The sequence below is a fragment of the Solanum tuberosum genome, unplaced genomic scaffold, assembly GCF_000226075.1.
Source record: "Solanum tuberosum cultivar DM 1-3 516 R44 unplaced genomic scaffold, SolTub_3.0 scf00099, whole genome shotgun sequence".
In the NCBI taxonomy this organism is placed as follows: domain Eukaryota; kingdom Viridiplantae; phylum Streptophyta; class Magnoliopsida; order Solanales; family Solanaceae; genus Solanum; species Solanum tuberosum.
The window spans coordinates 1,465,459-1,487,572 of NW_006239023.1; the positions used below are offsets into that span (position 1 = coordinate 1,465,459).

General features: G+C 30.5%; 3 protein-coding genes across 3 annotated transcripts in view; 1 reads left to right on the plus strand and 2 right to left on the minus strand.

Moving 5' to 3' along the window:
- Positions 1 to 2,735, minus strand: part of PFP-BETA (pyrophosphate-fructose 6-phosphate 1-phosphotransferase beta-subunit) — a 7,696-nt gene extending 4,961 nt beyond the window's left edge. The window contains 8 exon segments of the mRNA NM_001288395.1: positions 209 to 272; positions 835 to 940; positions 1,062 to 1,168; positions 1,293 to 1,346; positions 1,456 to 1,577; positions 1,669 to 1,787; positions 1,790 to 1,830; positions 2,499 to 2,735. Coding sequence (NP_001275324.1) covers positions 209 to 272; positions 835 to 940; positions 1,062 to 1,168; positions 1,293 to 1,346; positions 1,456 to 1,577; positions 1,669 to 1,787; positions 1,790 to 1,830; positions 2,499 to 2,531 — 646 coding nt within the window. The 5' untranslated portion in view covers positions 2,532 to 2,735.
- Positions 2,736 to 3,426: 691 nt separating this feature from the next.
- On the minus strand, positions 3,427 to 5,426 carry LOC102584168 (light-induced protein, chloroplastic-like). The gene is given in 3 exon segments (NM_001288132.1): positions 3,427 to 3,928; positions 4,023 to 4,218; positions 4,885 to 5,426. Coding segments are annotated over 3 exon segments (981 nt in total). The 5' UTR covers positions 5,355 to 5,426; the 3' UTR covers positions 3,427 to 3,613.
- A 6,770-nt stretch (positions 5,427 to 12,196) lies between these two features.
- On the plus strand, positions 12,197 to 13,493 carry LOC102584506 (uncharacterized). Its single transcript, XM_006348107.2, has 2 exons — positions 12,197 to 12,346; positions 12,599 to 13,493. Exon 2 carries the CDS (start codon positions 12,635 to 12,637, stop codon positions 13,259 to 13,261), a length of 627 nt encoding a protein of 208 aa, XP_006348169.1. The 5' UTR covers positions 12,197 to 12,346; positions 12,599 to 12,634; the 3' UTR covers positions 13,262 to 13,493.
- Positions 13,494 to 22,114: the final 8,621 nt, after the last annotated feature.

Consider the following 22,114-nt stretch of genomic DNA (forward strand, 5'->3'; position numbering starts at 1 on the left):
CGTGTGCGTGGGGAGGGGGGGGGGGGGGAATCCATAGCCTGAAGATTGATTTCTAATACAATTATGACGTTAGTAAGAGAAAGTATCTTTTCAGTTCTTGATGAATAATTTACATTACACAAAAATCCTGTCCTGGAATGAGGAAACATGTGATAAGAAGTGCTATGATGGAGTTGATCCTACCATATGATAAGGCTAGTGAACTTACAATGATAGTATTTTCCTGTTGATCGAGCATCTATCATGACATTCCCAATCATTTCTGCATATATCTATAGAGTAAAATGGAAATTATTATTACATGAACCTTCACAGGATCATGCATTATCAATTAAAACTTCAAGCAGAAAAATGAGAAAATCAGCCTGTTTGGAAATATTATGACAAACAAATTTGAAGATGGTAGCATTTGCAAACAAAGCATTGAAGGTTTTCAACATTTTCTAGCATTGAGCATGTTATGCAATGAGAAATTGTTCTTTGAAGAGAAACTGATCTTCTGTTCGCCAACCAGAATCAAATATGTAACAAAATATGAGAAAAAATGATCATGCCAACCACCAGAAGCAAGTCAAGATTCAGGTACATGCCCAACAACAAGGTTTCCGTTTGTGAGTATCTTGTGTTTAAGGGTCTAATACTAATAGATTATTCTATGAGACAGGATAGGCTGATAGCTAAGACTAGCTGATGGTAAGCCTGAATCATTAACATCATTATCCAGATTACCAGGATCACGTTCATGCAGCTTCACTTTCTCTACTTTTCTTTTATACAGATGAAAGATATTGAAATTTATAGAGAAAGAAAAAAGTGTTAATCAGAAAGAATTACCTTGCATGCCGTATCAAAGCCAAAACTTGTGGGAACCTCTTTCGATTTTAAGTCACCATCTATGGTTTTCGGGCATCCTATAACCCGAGTTTTCAAATTTTTACTTCTGAAAAAACACAGCAACTTATTTAGCCCCAGCAATAGCACTGATTAAAACATCAAAAAAAAAAATCATATCAACTGCTAATCTTTTATTTCTCATTTTATTTTTGGGCACATTACGTTACCTGAAGTTCTCAGCAAGAAGACAAGCATTTGTATTGGAGTCATCTCCACCAATTACGACAAGACCATCTAAATCGAGCTTCTTGGCTGTTTCTTCAGCTTGCTTAAACTGAAATGATGGAATTGTTCATTAACTAAAATACTTTTTTCATGTGTAAGATGCATAGCTAGATAGATGAGCACTCCTAGATAGATCATAGAAGGTTCATATAATTATAGAATATGGTGAGTACCTGCTCTGGAGTCTCAATCTTGTCCCTACCACTGCAGATCATATCAAATCCACCCTAGAAGAAGGAATATGAACTCTTAAATAATGTTCTGAACGTTGAATTAGGAGACAGATTGAAGTTCTAAAATATCTTGTTAACAGAAAAAAGTTGCTAGGGAACATACCTGATTTCTGTATGGGTAAATGAACTCCGGGGTCAACACCACATACTTTCCCTTCATGACCCCAGCTGGTCCACCCCTGAACCCATACATTGTGCTTCCCTTGCAATGAGTCTGCAAGTAATCTACCATCCAAATACACAAAACTTGATTAAAGAAGAAAGAGAAAAATCTGCAATAATTGAACTAACATAAATTTCTCAACCATGAACTTACCAAAAATTCCGGAGATAACATTATGCCCTCCAGGGGCTTGACCTCCAGATAACACCACTCCAATTTTCAAGATTTGATTCATCGCAACATCCCCAGAATCATCAGGCACCAATGAAACACATGGTTGTCCGTATAAGGAAGGAAAAAGCTTTGCAATCTCCTCTGCAATCACCAAATCATCCTCAAATTCATCATACACATAATAAACAACAACATGCTCCCAAAGAAGGCTCTATAAAGTTTATTTAGTGAAGGTGCAGAAGGAAAAAGACTTGCAACAGTAAACTTCTAGCATTATAATTTATGAACTTCTTAAATCCAACTTTTTCAAGATTTGATCCTCCTTAATTGGAGTTTGTAAAATATTTGGTTGAAGTTGAAAAGGAAGTATTTGGAAGTTGAAGTAATGTTTGGATATGCAATTGAAAATTCATGAATGAAATCATTACACTTCACTTGAAATACGTGTTAAGAGAGATCACGCAAAACATCACGGTCACTTGGTCTATTAGGAAAGAAACATTATAACACATGAATATACTTACAACTTGATCTATTACAATTATTAACGCATTGAAGTACAAGATTAAACAGTCTAAAGAATGCAAACAGTAAAGTAACTTGATCTGCTTCAGTAAAACCAATGTTATGGAGGATTATATGGTTGGAAGAATACAGAACTAACTTGATCTTTCGAGTGGAAAATGTAAACTTAATACAGTTAAACAGGAATGCAGAACCGTACAGAAATTGATTTATTAAGGTTTGAAAGAAAAAACTTGATCTATTTACGGGAAAAAAAATATTAAGGAAGAATGCAGAAAAAAGACCTGGGTGACCGGCGGCAGATGAAGGAGGGCCATCAACGACTTTGAAAGGGCTTCCGAGAACAGAAGGAAGAGGAAGAGGGTGATCTAAACGGCTGTTTTGAACTTCACTGTAAACGGCAGCATATCGTCCGGTGCCCGGAGACTTGACGGAAGAAGCTAACTCTCCGTTGTTAAGCAAAGAAAGAGTGGCGGCGGCCATTGAAATCGCCGGAGAAGAGAAGAGGAGTTGTTTTGGGGTTAGTGAGGAGTAGCAGTGAACAAGTTGAGAGGCAAATAATCAGATCTTTCGGAGCTCCCTATTTTATTGTGCTCTGTCGCTTTTGATTTGCTAAAGGGCAAAATTGTCCTTGGAGACTCCGCCGGATGAGTAAGATAGGGGTATTTTAGTAAGAAACTTATTTTATTAAAAGGGTATTTTAGTATATTCGTCATACAACCATCCAAGTGTGCCATTTTGTTAGGGATTTACCAAACTATACTATTAATTATTCATTTCTTTTTTACACACTTTTTTAGGTGGAGGTGGTTGGTGGAAAGGTGAAAAAGCATATTCCGTTATTTTTGTGATTTTATTTCATTTATTTCTCTTCCTTTTAAAGTTATTTTGTTACCACTATTTACCAGGGTGGGCATTTAATCGATTTGGGAAATTTTAATACTCCTCAACGTAAGTAGAAATCCAAATTGAACTAGATTTAGTACTTTTTGATTTATTTCGATTCAATTTTGCAATTTATATTGTCATATGTAACTATACATATACCATTATTCTGTTCATTGATTTCTTGTTAAATAGCATCTCTCGAGCAAGAATGATTGAAAAATAAATGGTTCAAATTCATGAGTAAATTAAACTGAGATGAGATAAGCTCGATGTAAATCTACAATGAAGGCTATAAATTTGAATGGACTCCTGCAAAGTGATTCATATGTCTACTTCTTTCAAGCTATATTTTAGTATTTCATATGCCATAAGTACAAATCATGAGGACAAGCCATCTATAGAGTTTGACTTGAGGAAAACTTATTTTTAGTTTACATCATTTTTTTTTTACTTTCTACTGTTTGCTCTCCTATATTATGAAAAACATACACAACTCCAAAAACATGCGTCTTTAAGGCTTCAAGAGGGGACTGCCTTCCTTGATCAACACAAAAACACTGCCAGCATCTCCTCTGGAGATCCTAAGCTCATCATCCAAGTATGTTGTCAGCAGCCATGATTGTGCATTGTTGTTGGTAATAGGAAACTTAATTGGTGGTTGACTTGAAATGGACTTGGCCACTGAGGAAGCTGTGTCTTGGACTGAAGTAATCAAGCCTTTGAAGGGGCTTAGATCAATCTTTTGTCCCAAGAATTCGACGTTCTCAGGCAATACGATGGAATCTGTCAACTGGGGTGTTCCAATTATGCCTTCTTCAAATTTAATCTGAACCACACACAGAGTATAACATGAGACTAAAATGATGATCAAGTACGAGGAACGATGACAAGACTAGAAAAATGTTAAAGAAGATAACCACCTGGACACGTTTTGGACTTCTGACTTCGAATTTGGCATTGGTACTAATGGAAGTTGTAGCTAAAGGTCCAGCAAAGACAACAGAGTTTTGGACAGTGAAACTCTCAGAATCGATGGTCTGGGAAATCTCCTCAACTCGAACCAGAGGCAGATTGCCCTTTGACAACAAAGGAAACAAACCAGAGAAAGATGTGTACCTGCAGTGTTTTAGTACAGAATTCCAAGAGTTCATGCCAACAAGCTCGAGTTATAACATATACACTGAAGCAAGAACATTTAACATTCTTCGTGGACTAAACAATGCCCTTTCAAAAAGATAATGATTAGCTAAAATGCAACAAGGAAACAAATATGGTGGCGAAAAGATGCCACCTGAATTCTCATGACTAAAGAAAGTAATGCTCAAATAAGGTTCATCTCCTCATCAAACTACAATATATAATCTCCTTTAACTTTTCTGCAGCTCAAAAAACATTCGAAAATTAAGAGTGGACCATGGACATATATTTGACATATGTTCATGGCAACAAATGCGGCTGCAGTCATGATTGAAATTTCTTTAATATGTTTATATAGCTGTGGTAGTTAGCACCCATAAATTTGAATTTTTGATCACTAATATGTATAAGCATACTTCCAGTTCGCAACAAGGCTTTCATTTATCTTCCCTTTTCATACTCGACTGTTTTATCCCATAAGCAAACTACGATACTTTTTTAAATTAATAAAAGAATTCGATTGCTTAGAGCACAACAAATTCAAAGATGTAATTACCAAATAAAAAATTGCTAGCTAGTGAAGCAATTGGTCATGTGAATCAATTCATACTACATAATTCAACCAAAAAAAATGAAAGAACTTACGCAAGAATCCATTTGCCGTTGAGAAGAGTCAAGGCTTCCGTAGGTGCTGGATTAGGGTTCTTCGACTCAAGCTGAGTGATGAGTTCAACGATTTCCGCCCTAGTCTCACTGCTAGCACTCAAACCTCTATTGGTTCCATATAAAGAATCCGCCAATTGCTTCTTCAGCAACTCAATTTCACTTGGCTCCTTAGGTGGTTCTTCTTCCACAACCGCTACTCCACCCGGCCTTATTTGCTCCACTTCCGGCCCCCACTCATCTTCCTTGTCGTAATTTGTGGCTTGAGCTGTGAATTTTGGTTTTGGGTTTGTGAATTCTTTGACTGAAATTGATCTGTGTTGTTCTGTTTTTGATGGGAAATTCGTGGAGGAGATGGGTAAGGTTGAGATTTTGGATGTGGGTTTTGAATATTGGGATGTAATTTGGAGAGTTCTGCAAGGAATTTGATTGAGAGAAGAGATGGAAGCCATTTTTTAGAGTGAAATAGAGAAAGAACAGAATGCTATTTTTTGTAAATATGAAATGAAGAGAACAGGGGAAGCTCAATTGAATGAGAATTACAATACTGTATGATGCATTTTATACGAGCGTGTTGCCTTCGATTAGCTGTGGTAAAAAGACATACGTACCCTCTTGAATTAGTTTAGTATTTATTAATTTAAGACCACCAATGTGCTGCAGACCAGAGTTATTTATTCCTTAACTAGAGATCTATGAATGGAGTTCTATATAACGTGAATTTAAATTAGTCAGATTTTAATATGGGTATCGAATATCATATCAAAAAATAAAAATATATTTATTAATTTAAGAGAATAAATAAACAAAAATGAAAACCTATCAATATTTACTATTTTTCTTGATTTTTTATATAATTATTTTATAATATTGACTACCTTGAAAAAATAAATAATTCTAAAATATATGATAATGGAGAATTAATAATAACGGTTCTTTTTTCGTGTGCATGAAAAAAAAAGAATCCTAAAATATATGATTAAAAGAAAATAAGATTGGATGATGTAGTTAATTAATTGTTGATTGAACTCTATAACTATATTCATATATATGATTAATTGTTGATTGATCTTTATAACTAAAACATGTAGTTCAATAATTATTGATTGATCTCTATAACTAAATTCATGAGACTTCACGTACACGCAAAAACTATAAACTAAAAACTTCAATTTATTCATCTTACAGTATTTTGTTTAGTCGGTTTCAAAAATATTATTTTTTTACTTTTTCGAAAACTCTCAAAATGTATTATTATTATTATTATTATTATTGTGTATTGTTGAATGTATATACAAATTGACATAGTCTAACCTGAATAAGTTTGAAATTAAGAAAATTAATTCATTCCTTGAATTTTTGCCAATTAAGTGAATATAGTATTATATGTATTGTTTTAAAAAAAAAAAAGTATTGTAACTTCAGTTGCAAAATATATATAATTTTTTATGCAATCTTATATTGAGCAGCACACATAATGCACATCCACTAAATTAATTATAAACAAATTGCAATAATAAAAAACACTATAGTCGAGTTGACAAGATGAACTATATTAACGTTATAATAGACTAAGTAAATATTTACATAATGTTCCGAAAGGCTACTCATTTTCTTGTAAATGTATTTTGGATCAGATTTTATGAAAAATAATTCTCTTTTATAATAATAAAATTTAAAAGCTTAATTCAATCACAATTTTAAAATGAATTTTCTTTAACCCCATTAATAATCATTGTAAAGAATAATATAAACAATTACTTCATTATATGCTAAACATCTTGTTTTACATATTATGATCTGACATTGATTTGTTTTTTTCCACTCATCTTTTAATTGTTATAAATTCTTAATGTGAATTTTAAAGTATTTTATTTTAATTATATTCTTATTTTTCTCAACTATGATTCAATTACAAAAGTTATGAGGTAGGGGTAGTTTGGGGTTTCGAGAAAATATGGAGGAGGGAATGATAGCTAGACACGTAACGTAACTCTCCTCTTTCTAGAATTTTCTAAAAAAAATTTATCCTTTCATATTTCTTTTAATTCGCCTATTTTTTAATACCAAAAAGTAGGTCATTTTAAGTGGTGGAGGAGATTAATTGCACACGATATTTTGGCTAGAGTAATGTCCAAAAATATTAGTAATAGTATGATGATGATTGATGAGATTAGGATTTTAACAACGTAACCGAATGTGATTTGATGAAGACGAGATGTACACAAATTTTATCAACTCCTAATAAATTCTTGACTTAAAGAAATTAAGATTTTAAGCTAATACTTATATATTACTATAACTTTGTATTTACGAATGACAAAAGATAATAATTTTAATAAATATTGTGTGTTTCTAAAAAAGACTTTCAAATATGAATTATCATTTTATTCTAAGTAACTTTAAAACACAATTGGCGGATGGAAAAACCAATTTCTTTCTCTCCTGCATGTTGTACTACCATAAAAAATAGTATCACTAATCACAATACCTTAAAATCCCAACTTGCATTCAATAATAAAGCTTGAGAGAATGACAAGTGGAGTATTTTTTAGGAAAAGAAGGATATAATAATTTTTTTTGAGAGAGTACATATAGATTTGTTAAGACATAACTGATGCACAACTCCATATCTACATAGTGATTGTAACAGAAAAAAAGTCACAAGACAATTTTGTAACATGTACACTCAACTTAGCACAAGACACAATTTTATAACAGGCAGTAAACTCAGTTGTAGTAAACTTTGCTCCACACTATTTTGAAGAATCAAACATCTGCAAATCAATGATGAAATTTCTTAGAGGCAAGGAGAACATGAGGAAGTTCGTTGTACTTGATTCAAGCCCACTATAATAGGAAAATAGTTGAGTTTTCTGCCTGAAATTTTAAACAATAAACACATTATTCAAATCAAACATATACATAAAAGATATAAGGTGTGATAAATCAATAAACATCAAACTATATATGTTATCTCAGAGATTACCTTAACTTGTTGGCTCCCACGATTACATCATATACTTTAGGCTTCTTATTATTTGAAGAAAACGTGGTTCATTATATTTCCCCACTGTAAGCAAAGAATTTTTTTGCTGAATTCCAACAATAAGTGTTCTTTCCATGGACCCTTTCTTAGTTCCATTGCTTCTTTGAAGCTAAACTTGCAAAATTATGAAGGTGTTTGTAGAGACGTTTTGAGCCATATACATTTACGATGACTATTTTAATAAATGGTCCTTGGTGCCCGTTCAAATATCACAAAATATAAAAATTATACAATACATTATTGCAACAATAGTAATTATTCAAACATCATAGGTTCTGAAAATTATAATTCATTATTGCGTAAAGATAACTTTATATGTTACAATTGCAACAATAGTAGGTCTTAACCCCATGATTTTAATATGTAATGGTTCAAAGCTACTAAATTTCAAAGGTTAGAACTCATAAAAACTTAAATTCTAGATATGTCTCTGACTGGGTCTTTGAATTTACCAGGGTATATATGTGAATTGGACACCACCAATGAAAGCAAACATGAAATAGGCTAAATTAAACCGCTCATTCATGCATTTTGTCAAACAAGTAATAGGCATTAGGCAACTTTTTACAAATAGAACATTGCGAGATAAAAATTCATCCCAAAAATTACCGCATTCTACTATATAAGAAGCATATATTTCATCATTATACGTGGCACACAATTGTAAAACTCTATAGCTTCTTGAAAATTATGGATGAAAAGGAAGGCTGATAGTCTAGAGAATAATTTGAAGGTATACCCAAGTTTTAACTCTTTTATGTCAAATTTAGTATGTAAAGTAGCTGTCTTTAAATTCTTAAATATATGTTGCTGATCTATTTTGTATTCTGTAGGATATGGAACCTGCTGTTTTTAGTTGAAATTTTACAGAAACTAGTCAGATTATTGCAGTAAGCAAGCATGTAAAGTTAGAATTCGAAATATCTATTTAAGGAAAAAACAACCTTATCCGCTACACTGTATGAGGTAAATTAAAGACATTAATTGACACAAAAGCACAATTGCTACATAGAATTAGCAATTTATAGCCCAACTTTATTTAGCAATTAATAGTCCAAAAAAATAATAGCATGTATTAGCCCAAAAGTAAATTAACAGTATTTATAGATTAATTTTTTTACCATCGGGCAACCAATTGGCAATAAATAGAAGACGTGGGTTTGTTTTTCTTCTGTGATTTTCATTCCTATAACTAAGGAAGTTAGCATTTCAGTTTCCTTAAATTTCCAAACCCAACTCCATTATTAGTATATCTTAAAAAAAAAAAAACCAATAACGTAGAGCAAATAAAAGCATCAAGATATAAATGGCACCTTTGATTGTTTTGATTCATTATAATGGAGAATGAGATAGTAATAATAATTTTGTAGATTGTTCTATAGAAGCGGTGATTATCATTTATCAATACGAATATTGATTTCAAATCCTCTATTTGTTGATACTTCTATTAATTCCTTTGAACTTAATTATAAAATCGACGACTTTTCATTGCTATTGGTGTCAACAACACAAACACTTTATAATTTATTGGTTACAATCATATGATTGTCTGAGAGGCTGTATTTTAATGAATGCAATATTATTGAGTGTGTTACTAAAACTGTACTCTAACAGAATGTCAAGTTTACAATAATTTTTTCTCTCTAATATCTATGATAAAAATAATTATTCTATTCGAATGATATTTCAATTTAAAGTGAAAAGTTTAAATACGTCAAGGTATTATCAATTAAAAAAAACAATTATGTACACATAATGCATCCTCTAAAATAAATGATGTATATACTTACGTAACGAGTTTATTAAATAATGTATTCAATCAGTTCAATATGCATTCATAATGTTTCACTCAAAGAATATTTATGAATACATTATAAGTTTATGTATACATTGTTGATTGTGTATACATAAAAATATTGTGTATTCATTCAATTAGTTTTTGTATACAATTAAACGTATGGTTAATTTCTGCTGCAATGTATACACATTTATGTAAACATTCAATATGACTAATTCGTGTATTGATTCAATTAGTAGTTGTATACATTAAATTGAATTGAATGACTTTATACTAATGTATACACAATCATGTATACAATTATTATATGTGTTATATTTTATTAATTCAAACCAAATGGCATTACTAATGAAGCATCTTCAAATACTTTCTCTTGTAAAAATTTATAGAATTGCAGTAAATAAAATTTTATAAACAGATTCTACATTCAAGTTACACACTGTTTTGTACTTATACCAAAAAAAAAATAGAATTAAGATTTATTTTTCCAAAAGAACTCATGAGATCCCTTTTATCCATGAAAATAAATATAAAAAACCAACACATCATAATCTCAATTTTTGCCCAATTAAATTTGAAATTTTCAATTCCACAATAAAAAAATCCATATAGTTTTGAATATGACAGATTCAATAATATATATATATATATATAGTCAAGAACAATGAAAGAAACGATATAGTATATTATCATACATTGGGTGAACGTAAATACGGAAGAGAAAATTTAAGCAAAAAACAGAATATATGCATGTATAAAGAAATTGTAAAAAGATAAAAAATAAAAAAAAGGTAAAAAAAAATGTTGAAAGAATCATTATTAACAAAGAATTGTTTAAAATAAGAAGAGAGAATAAGAAAGAATAAAAATTTTACTTTTCAATAAATAAAGAATCGGTGAAAGAAAAAACATGTCTTGAGAAAAATTTGGAGAAAATTAGGGGAAAAAATAACTTTTTAGAAAAAAACAAACCCCCCACTTTCGAGTAAAAGAAAATATGGCTAATAAATGCCAAATATATTTTCAAAAATCTTTTTTTTGCTAAAATATTGTAAGTGGGCTATTTATTGACAATTTTAACTATAACATGTCATGCTATTCCAATTTTTCTTTTAAGACTCCACTATTGTGTACACTGTACAGTCTATAGATAATTGGAATGGGCTGAGAGCTGATGGTTGTTGTGAGTCACAATGAGACACTTAAAAGGGCCATTAATGGGCCGACTGTTATCCTTGTTTTTCCTTCATTCTTTCGGTCCAGGCTTCTTAATACTTTTCTTCAATATCCTCAACAACAAAGTTACAAGAAGTATAATATTTATCTAGTGGAGTTGAATTATTATTTTATTCAAGGAAAAAGGATCAAGATATACCATTATTTTAAGTCATAATACATAAAAATATTCTTTTAACTTAGCCTCATTTTACATTTATGTCCTTCAATATTGGACGTGCACAAGTAGACACTTAAATTTGTATAAAGCTGAACATAAAAATCGATTTAAAAAAAAACTCAAACAATTATAATGAAATATTATTACAACGAATGACCACTATAATGAAGTGTGACAGTAGTAATTATATATTACATAAGTGAGGAAAAACTAGAGTTTATTTATTAATTAATTAATTATTCATGTAGTTCCAATTCTTGTTAGGTTTGTTGTGTCCGTATGGACGACTAAGAATTTCAATTATTCTCACAGATTATTTTAATCCTCTAAAGATATTACCTAATCGGTATTAGGTTTATCAGATTGACCAACAATATGTTACAGATCAAGCAAAGTATTAGTACTCGTTAAAAAACAAGGCAGAGAAATATGGCATTAAGTAGCAAAATTTATGGAAAAATTAAAATTTACTACGCTAGGATTTTCCTGTATCCATTTCATTATAATTAGTGCAACTTATGCTTATCTGTCTTTCGTGTGGTTAAATAACCCAAAAAACTAGTGATTACCAATAAATGGAGTTTTCATTGAATATGCACTTACAAGATATCCCTCCAAGCACAATTTGCTCGTACAATAATTCTAAAATGATGTTGGAGATCATTAATATAACCAAACACAAACAATTACTCTCTTAGAAGTTTGGCCAAATATGTGACGACCACAAACTATTACGGCCTAAAAAATATTAAACTCCCAAGAAATTCGTAAAACGTAACGCAATGCCACTTGGAAAATTAAACCCTATTTATTGAATATATAGCTGTTGACTTAGTTATGGCCGGCGACCATTCCAAAAATATTAATACAAAAACAGGCAAATAGTTTAATGTAGGATAAGATAAACCACCAAAAAATTATTTAAATGAAGTGGATCTACATTAAGCCCCACCACTCCCAAATTATTCCTTCTATTCTTCGTCGGTCTTCTTCTCCTTCTTAATTGTCCTTTCATTTGTTTCTTTCTTCAAAGATTCATTTGATGACGAATAAAACCGTATATATACTCCATTAATTTATACAATATATTTCATATCCCTAAGTTCCATTTGATCATCCACATGACTTTATTAATACCCACAAGGTTACTGCTTTCATCTTTAATTAGCTAGGAGCCCATCACAAAGGTCATGTTCATGTGGTACGTTGGTGCCTTTCATATTACTCATCATCACGTGATTAACTTCATTTCATTTCCGATCATTTATTCTATTCTACCACCTTAAGGCGAAAATACACCTCTGCTTAACTGCTTATATATACATGCATTATATTTGTGTCTTCATGCATCTTTTGCACAAGTTTGTATTTATTTTCGTCAAATTTTGGGGTGTTTTTATTTTCTGGAAAAAAAATGAGTGAAATTATCGAAATGTTGGGTTTTGGATTGCAGGAAATAAGGAGAAAGAGAGGGATAGAAGCAAGAACAATGGCGGAATTGCTTAGAGAGAGAATGGACGGTAATGATCGCGTTGTGAGACGACGAAAGAGTTTAACTGAACGGTTAGGATCCATTGCATGTTGTGGGACCACTTTATGTCTCCGACCAGCTTCGTTAAGTGTAATGGACGATGAAGAGGAGGAGTCGCTGCAACCACCGCCGGAGGAGGCGGAAGTAGGCCGTGAAACACCTCCGGAAATAGAGTCAGTTAATATTTTATGCTTGGCTGATCATATTCCTACGGGTTCCGGGATGAACTTAGCGGCGGCGTTACTGGCGGAGCGTAATTTAAGATCGGCCCAAGATTCTGATGGGCCAGGCCCAAATACAAGCCCGTTGAGATCCAACGAAGATGGGCCGGGTACTGGAGAAGGAACGCCGTATAGGGTGTCGTTGATGAAATTGTTAGAGGAAACGAACGGCTGGGATGAGAAGGAAGAATTAGGGGTGGGTAATGATACGGTGTGCTGCGTGTGCATGGGAAGGAAAAAAGGAGCAGCATTCATACCATGTGGACACACATATTGTAGGGTGTGTTCAAGAGAGCTTTGGTTAAACCGAGGTTGTTGTCCCCTTTGTAATAGATCCATTCTTGAAATTCTCGACATTTACTAAAGAAAAAAGTCATGGATTATTGTGTTGAGATTTCTCATCAAATGGATTTGACTTTATGAAATTCTAAGGGACAACGAAAAGTAGTACTAATAAAATTGTTCATAAGTTACACCATTAAGTCGGTCAGAAAAAAAAAACTTCATTTCATTTTCGTACGAGTAAATCTGATCTTCATTTGTCAAAAAATCTACACATTAATTTGTCTCTCTCCCATAGAAAAAATGGTAGCTTGTGCCCGTTAAATGTATATATTCTAGTTTTGTTTAATTTGTTGTTTGTATACAAGTGATTGAGTAATTGAAGTCAAACATCAAAAGAATTACTACGTTTTATCTTTAAAGCCCTAGACCATGATTGACGAGGATGACTTTTTTTATTATGCTACTAATACTTGCTTGCTATATAGTCCAAACCTGGCCGAGGAAGAGTTACTTTAGCTCATAAGAAAAGAGGTTGTCTTTAACATAAATGTTTTGGAAAGGATAAATGCTTCATATAACCCTATTTTTGGGATACATTTTTAGTTGTAAATGTACAACGAGCCCATAAACAGTGAGTAAATGACAAGTGGTGGACCAATACAAAGTTGGAGCAGATAAATAGGTATTGTGACAATCTATTCGATGCTTTGTCAAATAGATCCATAGTCACTGGTTAGTCCAATTTGATTTGGTGCATAAAGCCCAGTTGTGAATGCAAAATTGAGCAATAACAATATCAAGAATTCCAATGACATAGTTGTTAGGGTGAAATTATTTTTATCCATATTAGTGTCGAGTGATTTGAGTTCTCATTTGAAATTCTTATTTACATTGTCGAGCGATATTTGATTGTCTTACTAATGGAGGGAAACAAGGAAGAAAAAAGACTTTATCGATATAGTAAAGTTAGAATTTGAAAAAACCACCAACATATTATTATGCATTAATTTGACAAGCTCATCAGTTTCGTGAAACTAAATATTCTGATGGAAAAAGAGATAGAGAGAGGGAGAGAACGCTCTCTCAATATTAAGTTGTTTAAAGACGCTTGAGTAAAAATGATTTAATTATGATGAATATGTTGAATACTTAATTAATACATAAGTAGGAGTGAGTACAAATCAATTACACTATATAATTAATCTTAATAATTAGTTAGGACTTAGGTTGAGTTGATAGTTGATTGATTGATATAAAGCACTTACTAAAGCTTCCAAATGCACATTTAGTGACTACCAAAGGTATCCATCAAGAAATTAGCAATTAGTAGTACTTGTTCTCAAGCTATAGCACATAAAATTTTGAGAATAAGGGTCACAATCACAAGGAATCAACCAAGAAGTAACTCAACACTTTCAGTTCATCAAATCAGACCACTTTTGAAATATAAAATTGGTCAATGAGTCAACTGTTCTTAAAGTTAACAAAGAAAATGACTAAATATGGTTTTAGACATTCTCAATGAATTAAGGGTCCCAATTTGATAGTATAAGGAATCCCATATATGTTCTACATATCAACATCAAGATTTAATGGCTTCTTTTCATTTTATCTTCATTTGGTTGATCTTTCCTAGAAGCTACCTCAAATGAGCAATTTAATACATTAGTTAATAAATAAGAGACCCCCACCCCCACTCTCAAAAAAGGAGGGAGGGGGAGAAGAAATTCCATTTAAGTTCTTGATATATACTCCCTCTATCCCTAATTACTTGTTTACTTTTGAATTGACATACCTATTAAGAAAATAATTAATGACATAGTGAATTTACCATTTTACCCCTATTAATTATGAAGTGGATGAAAAGTTCTACATTTTTCAAAGTAATTAATCATTTAATTGAGGATATAATAGGTAAAAAAAATTGTCCTTTCTTGATTTGTCAAAATGGACAAGTAATTAAGGACAACTATATAAGAAAAAGTGGACAAGTAGTTAGGGACAGAGGGAGTATTATTTTCTCTAATTGTAAAAGGACCCACCCTAACCTCCATAAGTAGACTGTATAAGTCATTGTATATATGATACACATATATGATATATCACAACATTTGGGGTTATGCTAAGATGAATAAGACCCTTCATAAGTTTTTTATTAGAGGTTTCGAAATAATTTCAATAGAAGAAACTCTTGTTAGAAGTTACTTTTTCCTTACTTTAATAAGTTTTCCTTTAATAATTTATATATTGGTCGAATCAGTAAATCTGAAATACTATATATATATATATATAAACAAGATGCCAATATTAATGATTTTGCAAACCTATCAAGAAAGATTATATGCTCTTTAAATGCAAATATTTTGATCTAAAGGTATCTCTTTAAAGTTAGAGATCCAAGGATTAGTTCCTACTTGACCAATGACCTATTCATTTACTCTTTTAAATTTTGCATTTATTAACATAATATTTTGAAAAATTATAAAGGATAATAAATATAATATATATTTATAAATAACATTAAATATGTGGAGAGGAGATCTTGGTTAGAGTTTTCTTTACTTAGAAAAGAATTGTTCAAAAAATAATTTGATGCATTAATTAAGCATTTTGCATAAATTGATAAGCATAGGATTTGAGGCCGATGGACCACATCTTTGAGGGTGTGATACATATAACTTACCATGATACAAGTATCAATGTTTGATTTCATGACTCGATCCAACTATATTTAATTGGATTGGGCAGAAGCCAAATTAGAATCTTCTACAACTTGTTAATTGTTAATTATTGGCACATAATTTAATTTACATAATAAACAAAAACAATTTATGATAAAATAGAAATATGAATTTTTAAAAATGTGTGTCGACACTGACATTCTTGTACATTTCCACCCAATACTATTTATTCTCCATTTGTGCGACAATTATTCTTTTTCCACCTCTTTAAATCACGAATGGAGAATTTTCATTATTTTAAATTAAATTATAAAGAACATGCTCTATACTTTCTAACTTTATTTTTCTCTCATATATTCCGAACAGCTTGCTTATTTTTTTATTCGCAAATTCCTATTGGGTAGGCATGTACCCAATAGGGAAAAAGAGAAGAAAAGAGTCTTGTGAGAATTCGACTTTAAATTCAAGATTTGGGAAGGAGTCCAAATTTTGGGCTTTATGGGGAAAAATGAAGTTGAATAATTTTTGCCTATTTTTGGACCTTTGGTCGACTAGCATTCATTCATAATTAACGGTTGACATGCAATTATCTCATATTTATTTACTTTGTTATTAACAGATTTTCATTATAAACTAGATGGATTTGCCTCAAAAAAAAATTCTTTTCTAATTCTTGAAGTTCTTATTTAAATATAGTTTTAATTTTTTCCCCTTTTATTGTTGCTTGTAGTAAAGAGCAATGTTTTTTTTTTGGTAGAACGCGTACATAATCAATTAATAAAATTCTGAATTCGACTGAGCGTGTATATATATATATATATATATATATATGATTTTTGATTCAATCCATTTTCGAGGTATACACTGAATTTAGTCACGGTATCTTTGAAGTAGTAATTCATAAAGAAGTCACGATAATGATCATAAATATTCGTGGTCTTAATTTTGTCATATTGTACATACACATAGTTGTTTCACTTCTTGTCATAATATGCCCCAGAAACTTATGTTCTTTGGCCTTTGAGGGACCATTATATTATATATTTTCATAATTTTTATGAGTTGGAGACACACAAAATAAAATTAGAATTCATATATAGCTAGGTAATTAAATTTTAAAGTAGCCATGCATGGAACCTAAACTACAATCCAAAAAGTCCAAACTAAACATGCAACATGCACATTGTGCTCTTTGTATTTTTATGAAATATATATAACTTCTCTACTTTAATTGTTATTCTCCAATTCCATATATAGTTAGTTATCGTCATCAATATATGATATATCTATCTATATAATATGTAAAATCAACCCCTGTTGTAAGAAGAACAAAAGTGTTATATTATATTTGTGTTTTCGAGTTGAAATAGTATAAGCGAGATAACATAATATATTACTAGAGTAATTTATATCAGTACTTGAAATAAATTTGCATTTTATTTTATAGCCTATGGGCCTATTTATGTTGATGAAAATAGGTACTCGTATTATTTTGATAAATTTGTTGAACAGTTAGCGAAGATTTGATGTTAATTTTTAATTACTTTACCTAGATTCGATAGCTAGAAAGAATATTATTTAGCATGAAGATTACAGTACTAATTATCCTCTTGGGAAATGCTCGAGGAATTAAAGAGTTAATCCACTATTTAGTTCATCATCACAATTTGACAAGTTGATGGGTTATTAACCAATTTAAATACATTATCTAAACCATAATGTTATTATTAGACGTATAGATTTTTTATTTGAGTTAATGACTTTACTTACGATCAATTGCACACAAAGTATAATATTTGTTTAAGACAAGTGCTGAAAGATAGAGTAATATACTTCATAAATATTAAAATTTTGAATGCATAAATTTAAAGAATTCTAAATTCGGTGATAGTAGTAACCAAATCAAAGACAATCTTGAAAATATTTCTTGGTCTCCACTCGTGCAACTTTAAAGCAACAGCATTTTTCTTTTGTTGATTCTTGGAATAATAAAGTTTAATGTGTAGCACTTATCAGTCAAGGAAAATTGGTTTCGTATTCTTTTAATAATATTTTTCATGTTTGTGTTTTTATTTAATTAGAAATTTTCATATTTACATATAAAAGATCGAAAAAAAGTCATTTTTCTTCTGATAATTTTGTAAATGACTTAGAAATTTTAATTTTTTATATATATAGTCCGAGTTTCGGCTATATATACAGTAAAAGAAAGAATAAAAGGATTCTGTTGCCTGTCTAAAAGATTGATTTGGATAGGAAATCTAGAAATGAAGAAAAATTGGAATCTTGTTGTTTTTCAGGTCTCATAATATTCCCATCATATCCAAGATTTTTTCTGCTTATTTTCTTTCTTCATCATATTAACTTCAAGTACAATCATAAAAAAGAAAATATATATAGTTATGTCAATTAAACAGGAATAAAATAGAAAAGTAAAAAAAGTACATTAACTGATTCGAAATATGTATATATAGTATTTTACCCATGGTTTTTCCATAATAACTTTAAAACAAGAAGGCCCATTGGTTTAGCTGCATGAAATAAATGTGGAAAGAATGAAGTAATAATGAATTATGATAACAATATTTGCTGGATCTCCAAGTTAATAAGGTCCCTGCAATATCTTTGTCACTCTATGGTATCAAATTGTCAAAAAGTTTCATAGAAATAATACCATTAATCAACATATATTTTTAAAAAGTAAATAAATGAACAAATCAAACACAAAATCCCAACACTATTATTATTATTACTATTAATAAAAAGCAATGCAAGAAAGATCGAATGGCGAAGAGAGATGGCTTGGCATGGAAGGAATGAAAAATTGTTAAGAATGATGACTTCTTTATTGACAGAATGAGAAGCTAATTAAATAGAAAGAGTGATTCTTTAAGCAAGTCTGAATATTAAAATATATTGCTATAACAATTACATTTTTTATGCAAAAATTTTAACATCATCAGACACATAACTCCAAAGACATTTTTTTTCTTCTTCAATGAAACACGAAGAAATATTTTATCCTTACATTTTAATTATGCGACATCACTTAGTCTAAGATAAAGTCCAGCGGTTTTGCCTTGGTAATTAAAGAGCATTAATTTCATCTCAACCGTCACAACACATTGCAAATTAATGAATTTCAAACGTAACATACATATAAATAGTTATACACACGATGCAGTAAATAACTCAACTCAATTTAATAAAATCCACAAAAGGAAGGAGTGCAGTCTACAGACACGCATGCTAAAATTGCCCTTAATTCTGCCTCTCTTTCTTACTCATTATACTAACTTTTTTAGGTAAAGTCTCATTCATAATAAAGCTGTCATATACAGTGTAATTTCCATAAATAAGACAACAACATTTGTACAATTCTTCAAATTTAAACCCATAAAATAATAGAGGATGTCCCTATCCCATTTCATATCATGCATTTATTTGTTTTTTTAGGCAGATGTCTTTTTCTTTTCCTTTTTTCCCCCTCACTTTTGTTTCTTTGTCAAAGATAAATAACTTTTACCTGTAAAATTCTACTATCTAACATTCTGAGTGAATAAATGAATTATATTTGGAATTTAAGAACCTTATCCACTGCAGGCCATTAATATTTCCTTTGAATTTTAGTATGTAGCTTTTAGTATATATGTATACTTGGTAATTTCATCTTTTACTATAATTTGTCCCTTTTCTTTTTTAGGTAGTTAAGTTGTAGAATTTTCTCTGTTCCTTTTTTGGCTAGTTTTCAAAAAAGTAATTGGTAAATTCAATATACTAACGTTTAGTTAGATGGATATATAGTACTTATATGCACCAATTTTTTTTACAATAAACAGATTGTTTAATTTATTACTACCTGATTATAAAAATTTGTGCATGTCACAACCAAAGTTTAATTATGTCACCAACATATTTTATCTCGGGTAATTATGTTATCATTGATCGAGTCCAAAAGAGTATGCATCATGATAATTAATTGTGTTATATCTTATTAAGCTTTTTACATTTTCATCTCCTAATTTATTTGAGGTAGCACATGTATTCCTTTTTCAGAAGTCTGTCAATTTCTGTCTGACCCACCCTCATTGTTCCAGTACTGTCCTTGAGATGGACGTCTCAATATACACATTTTTTCTCCTAACCGTTCCATTCTAGTACGTTATTAAGCTTGCACCGATCATCATAGACAGGGGGTGGGCCCACATGGAGTCCGCTGGGTGCTCGAGCACCCATTAATCTCGTCTTGGAATATATATATCCATGTAGAAATTATGAGGTATTTGTATAAAATTAACATAGAGCATCCAGTGGACAAATGGCTTGATTGGTTCATTGGCTTTTGGGTCGGTGTCAACGGCTCTTTTAGAGCACCCACAACCTTAAAATTCTAGATCCGCTACTGATCATAGAAGAATAAATATGTAGAGATAATTTCTTTGTTCAAATTTATACGCCATTTTTTTTTATCAATTCCTAAAAGACGAGAACCATATATGTGCTTGTATAATACTACTAAAAATGTCATGTCAGGAATCATGATTTTCACTATATATGAATATTCAAAATATAAAAAAATAAACTTACCAATATATATGCCAAGGATATTAAATATTTATTTTTTATATATACACACACAAAATTAATTACTCCATATATAATATAATTTCTTGATGAAGAAGATTCAAATGGACTCTCTTAGCCACAATATATTTAGGACCACAAATTAGTGGTATCCGCAAATACTCATTTATTTTCATATATCAATTACCATATATATAGAGAGAGTAAAATGGAGGAACTAACTTATATATAATATCTTTGCCCACTTTTAATTGTCATAATTTCCTTTTTTTAGAGTCAAACAATAATAAATTTGACTAACATTTTACGATGAATTTTTTCATTATATTGATATGCAAAAAAAATGGAATTTTTAGTACTTTTCGTATAGTTTTTGAATATCTAAATTTTTGTTTAAAATATCGAATTAATATTATCTAATTTAACTTTAAAAATTAGTCTAATAGACTTTTAAAAAACGCAACATGACAATTAAAAATGAACAGATAGAGTATCAACTTAAAATTGTGAATATGCATTTTGTACGTGTACGGTACTGTCTATTCAATGTTGTTCGTCAACAAAGTTTTAATGGCGTGAAAAAATTTCCAAAACTATAGGTGAAGTTCAAATCTTCTACCGTGTCATCAATGACAATTTCTCAGTAGGTAAGAATTTATAACTCTCTATCTCAATATGTGTGACATCATTTAAATTTTAAAAGTTAAACGAGTTTTTATATCTCGAATGTTAGTTATTGTGATTTATAATATTTTTTTTTTTATATAACTTTGAATTTTACACGTCTCTTAAAAACAATAATTAACATGAACATTTTATTATAATATTTATATTAATTGATGTACAGTATTGAGTCTCACACAATAAAAATGAACGAATGTAGTTCTTTTTATTTTAAAAAAGCATTAAATCATGTGTTCCATTCTACCATTACAATTAAAAACAATTGAAATATAAATAATGTCAAATAAATTAGAACATGCAGAGATAATTACTTGGAGAATTTGCATCGCACTTATACTATGATTATATTATGGATCTTTTTTTGTTGTGAAAGTTGTCATTTGATTCCAAAATCTCAACTTTTTAGGCGGCGGGGCTTGCAAAATTAGGCTAATTAATCTCACTTCTTTTAAAAATATATATCTCAGGTGGATTTCCAATGCCGACATTACCTTTTTTGCATCTAATGCTTTCGATTAGGATTTAATTACGTAAAGATGAATCTAAGAGCTTCTTAATAGTATAACACAACAACATTAACTTTAATATTTTATTAAAGGAATTCCTTTTGCTCATTAGCCTATCAATGACCACATTTTTATTTTTCTTTACTATTTAATACTAGTATTTTAAGAAATGGAGCATCTTTTCCTTTTTATGGACCATGTCAAGATGACACTTCTACAAGTACTAATTAAGTTGTATACCTAATTCATCTGCAATATATATTTGATATAATAAGGTATGAAACAGGTAAAATGTATGCATACCTAATACCTTATCTCTACTTTGTCAAAGAGAGGGGTTAGAGACTCTTTTGACGTAAAGTAATTTTGTACAATACTATTATCTAAAATAAAAGCTTTAACTAGAACAAGCGGGAGATGATGGGAAAAAGTAGCAGAAAATAAAAGGAACACTTATTATTAGGTGCAACTTACTTA

What these genes read in the sequence shown, in the direction of transcription:
- LOC102584506 (XM_006348107.2), top strand. Translation starts at nt 12,635, where the DNA reads ATGGCGGAATTGCTTAGAGAGAGAATGGACGGTAATGATCGCGTTGTG.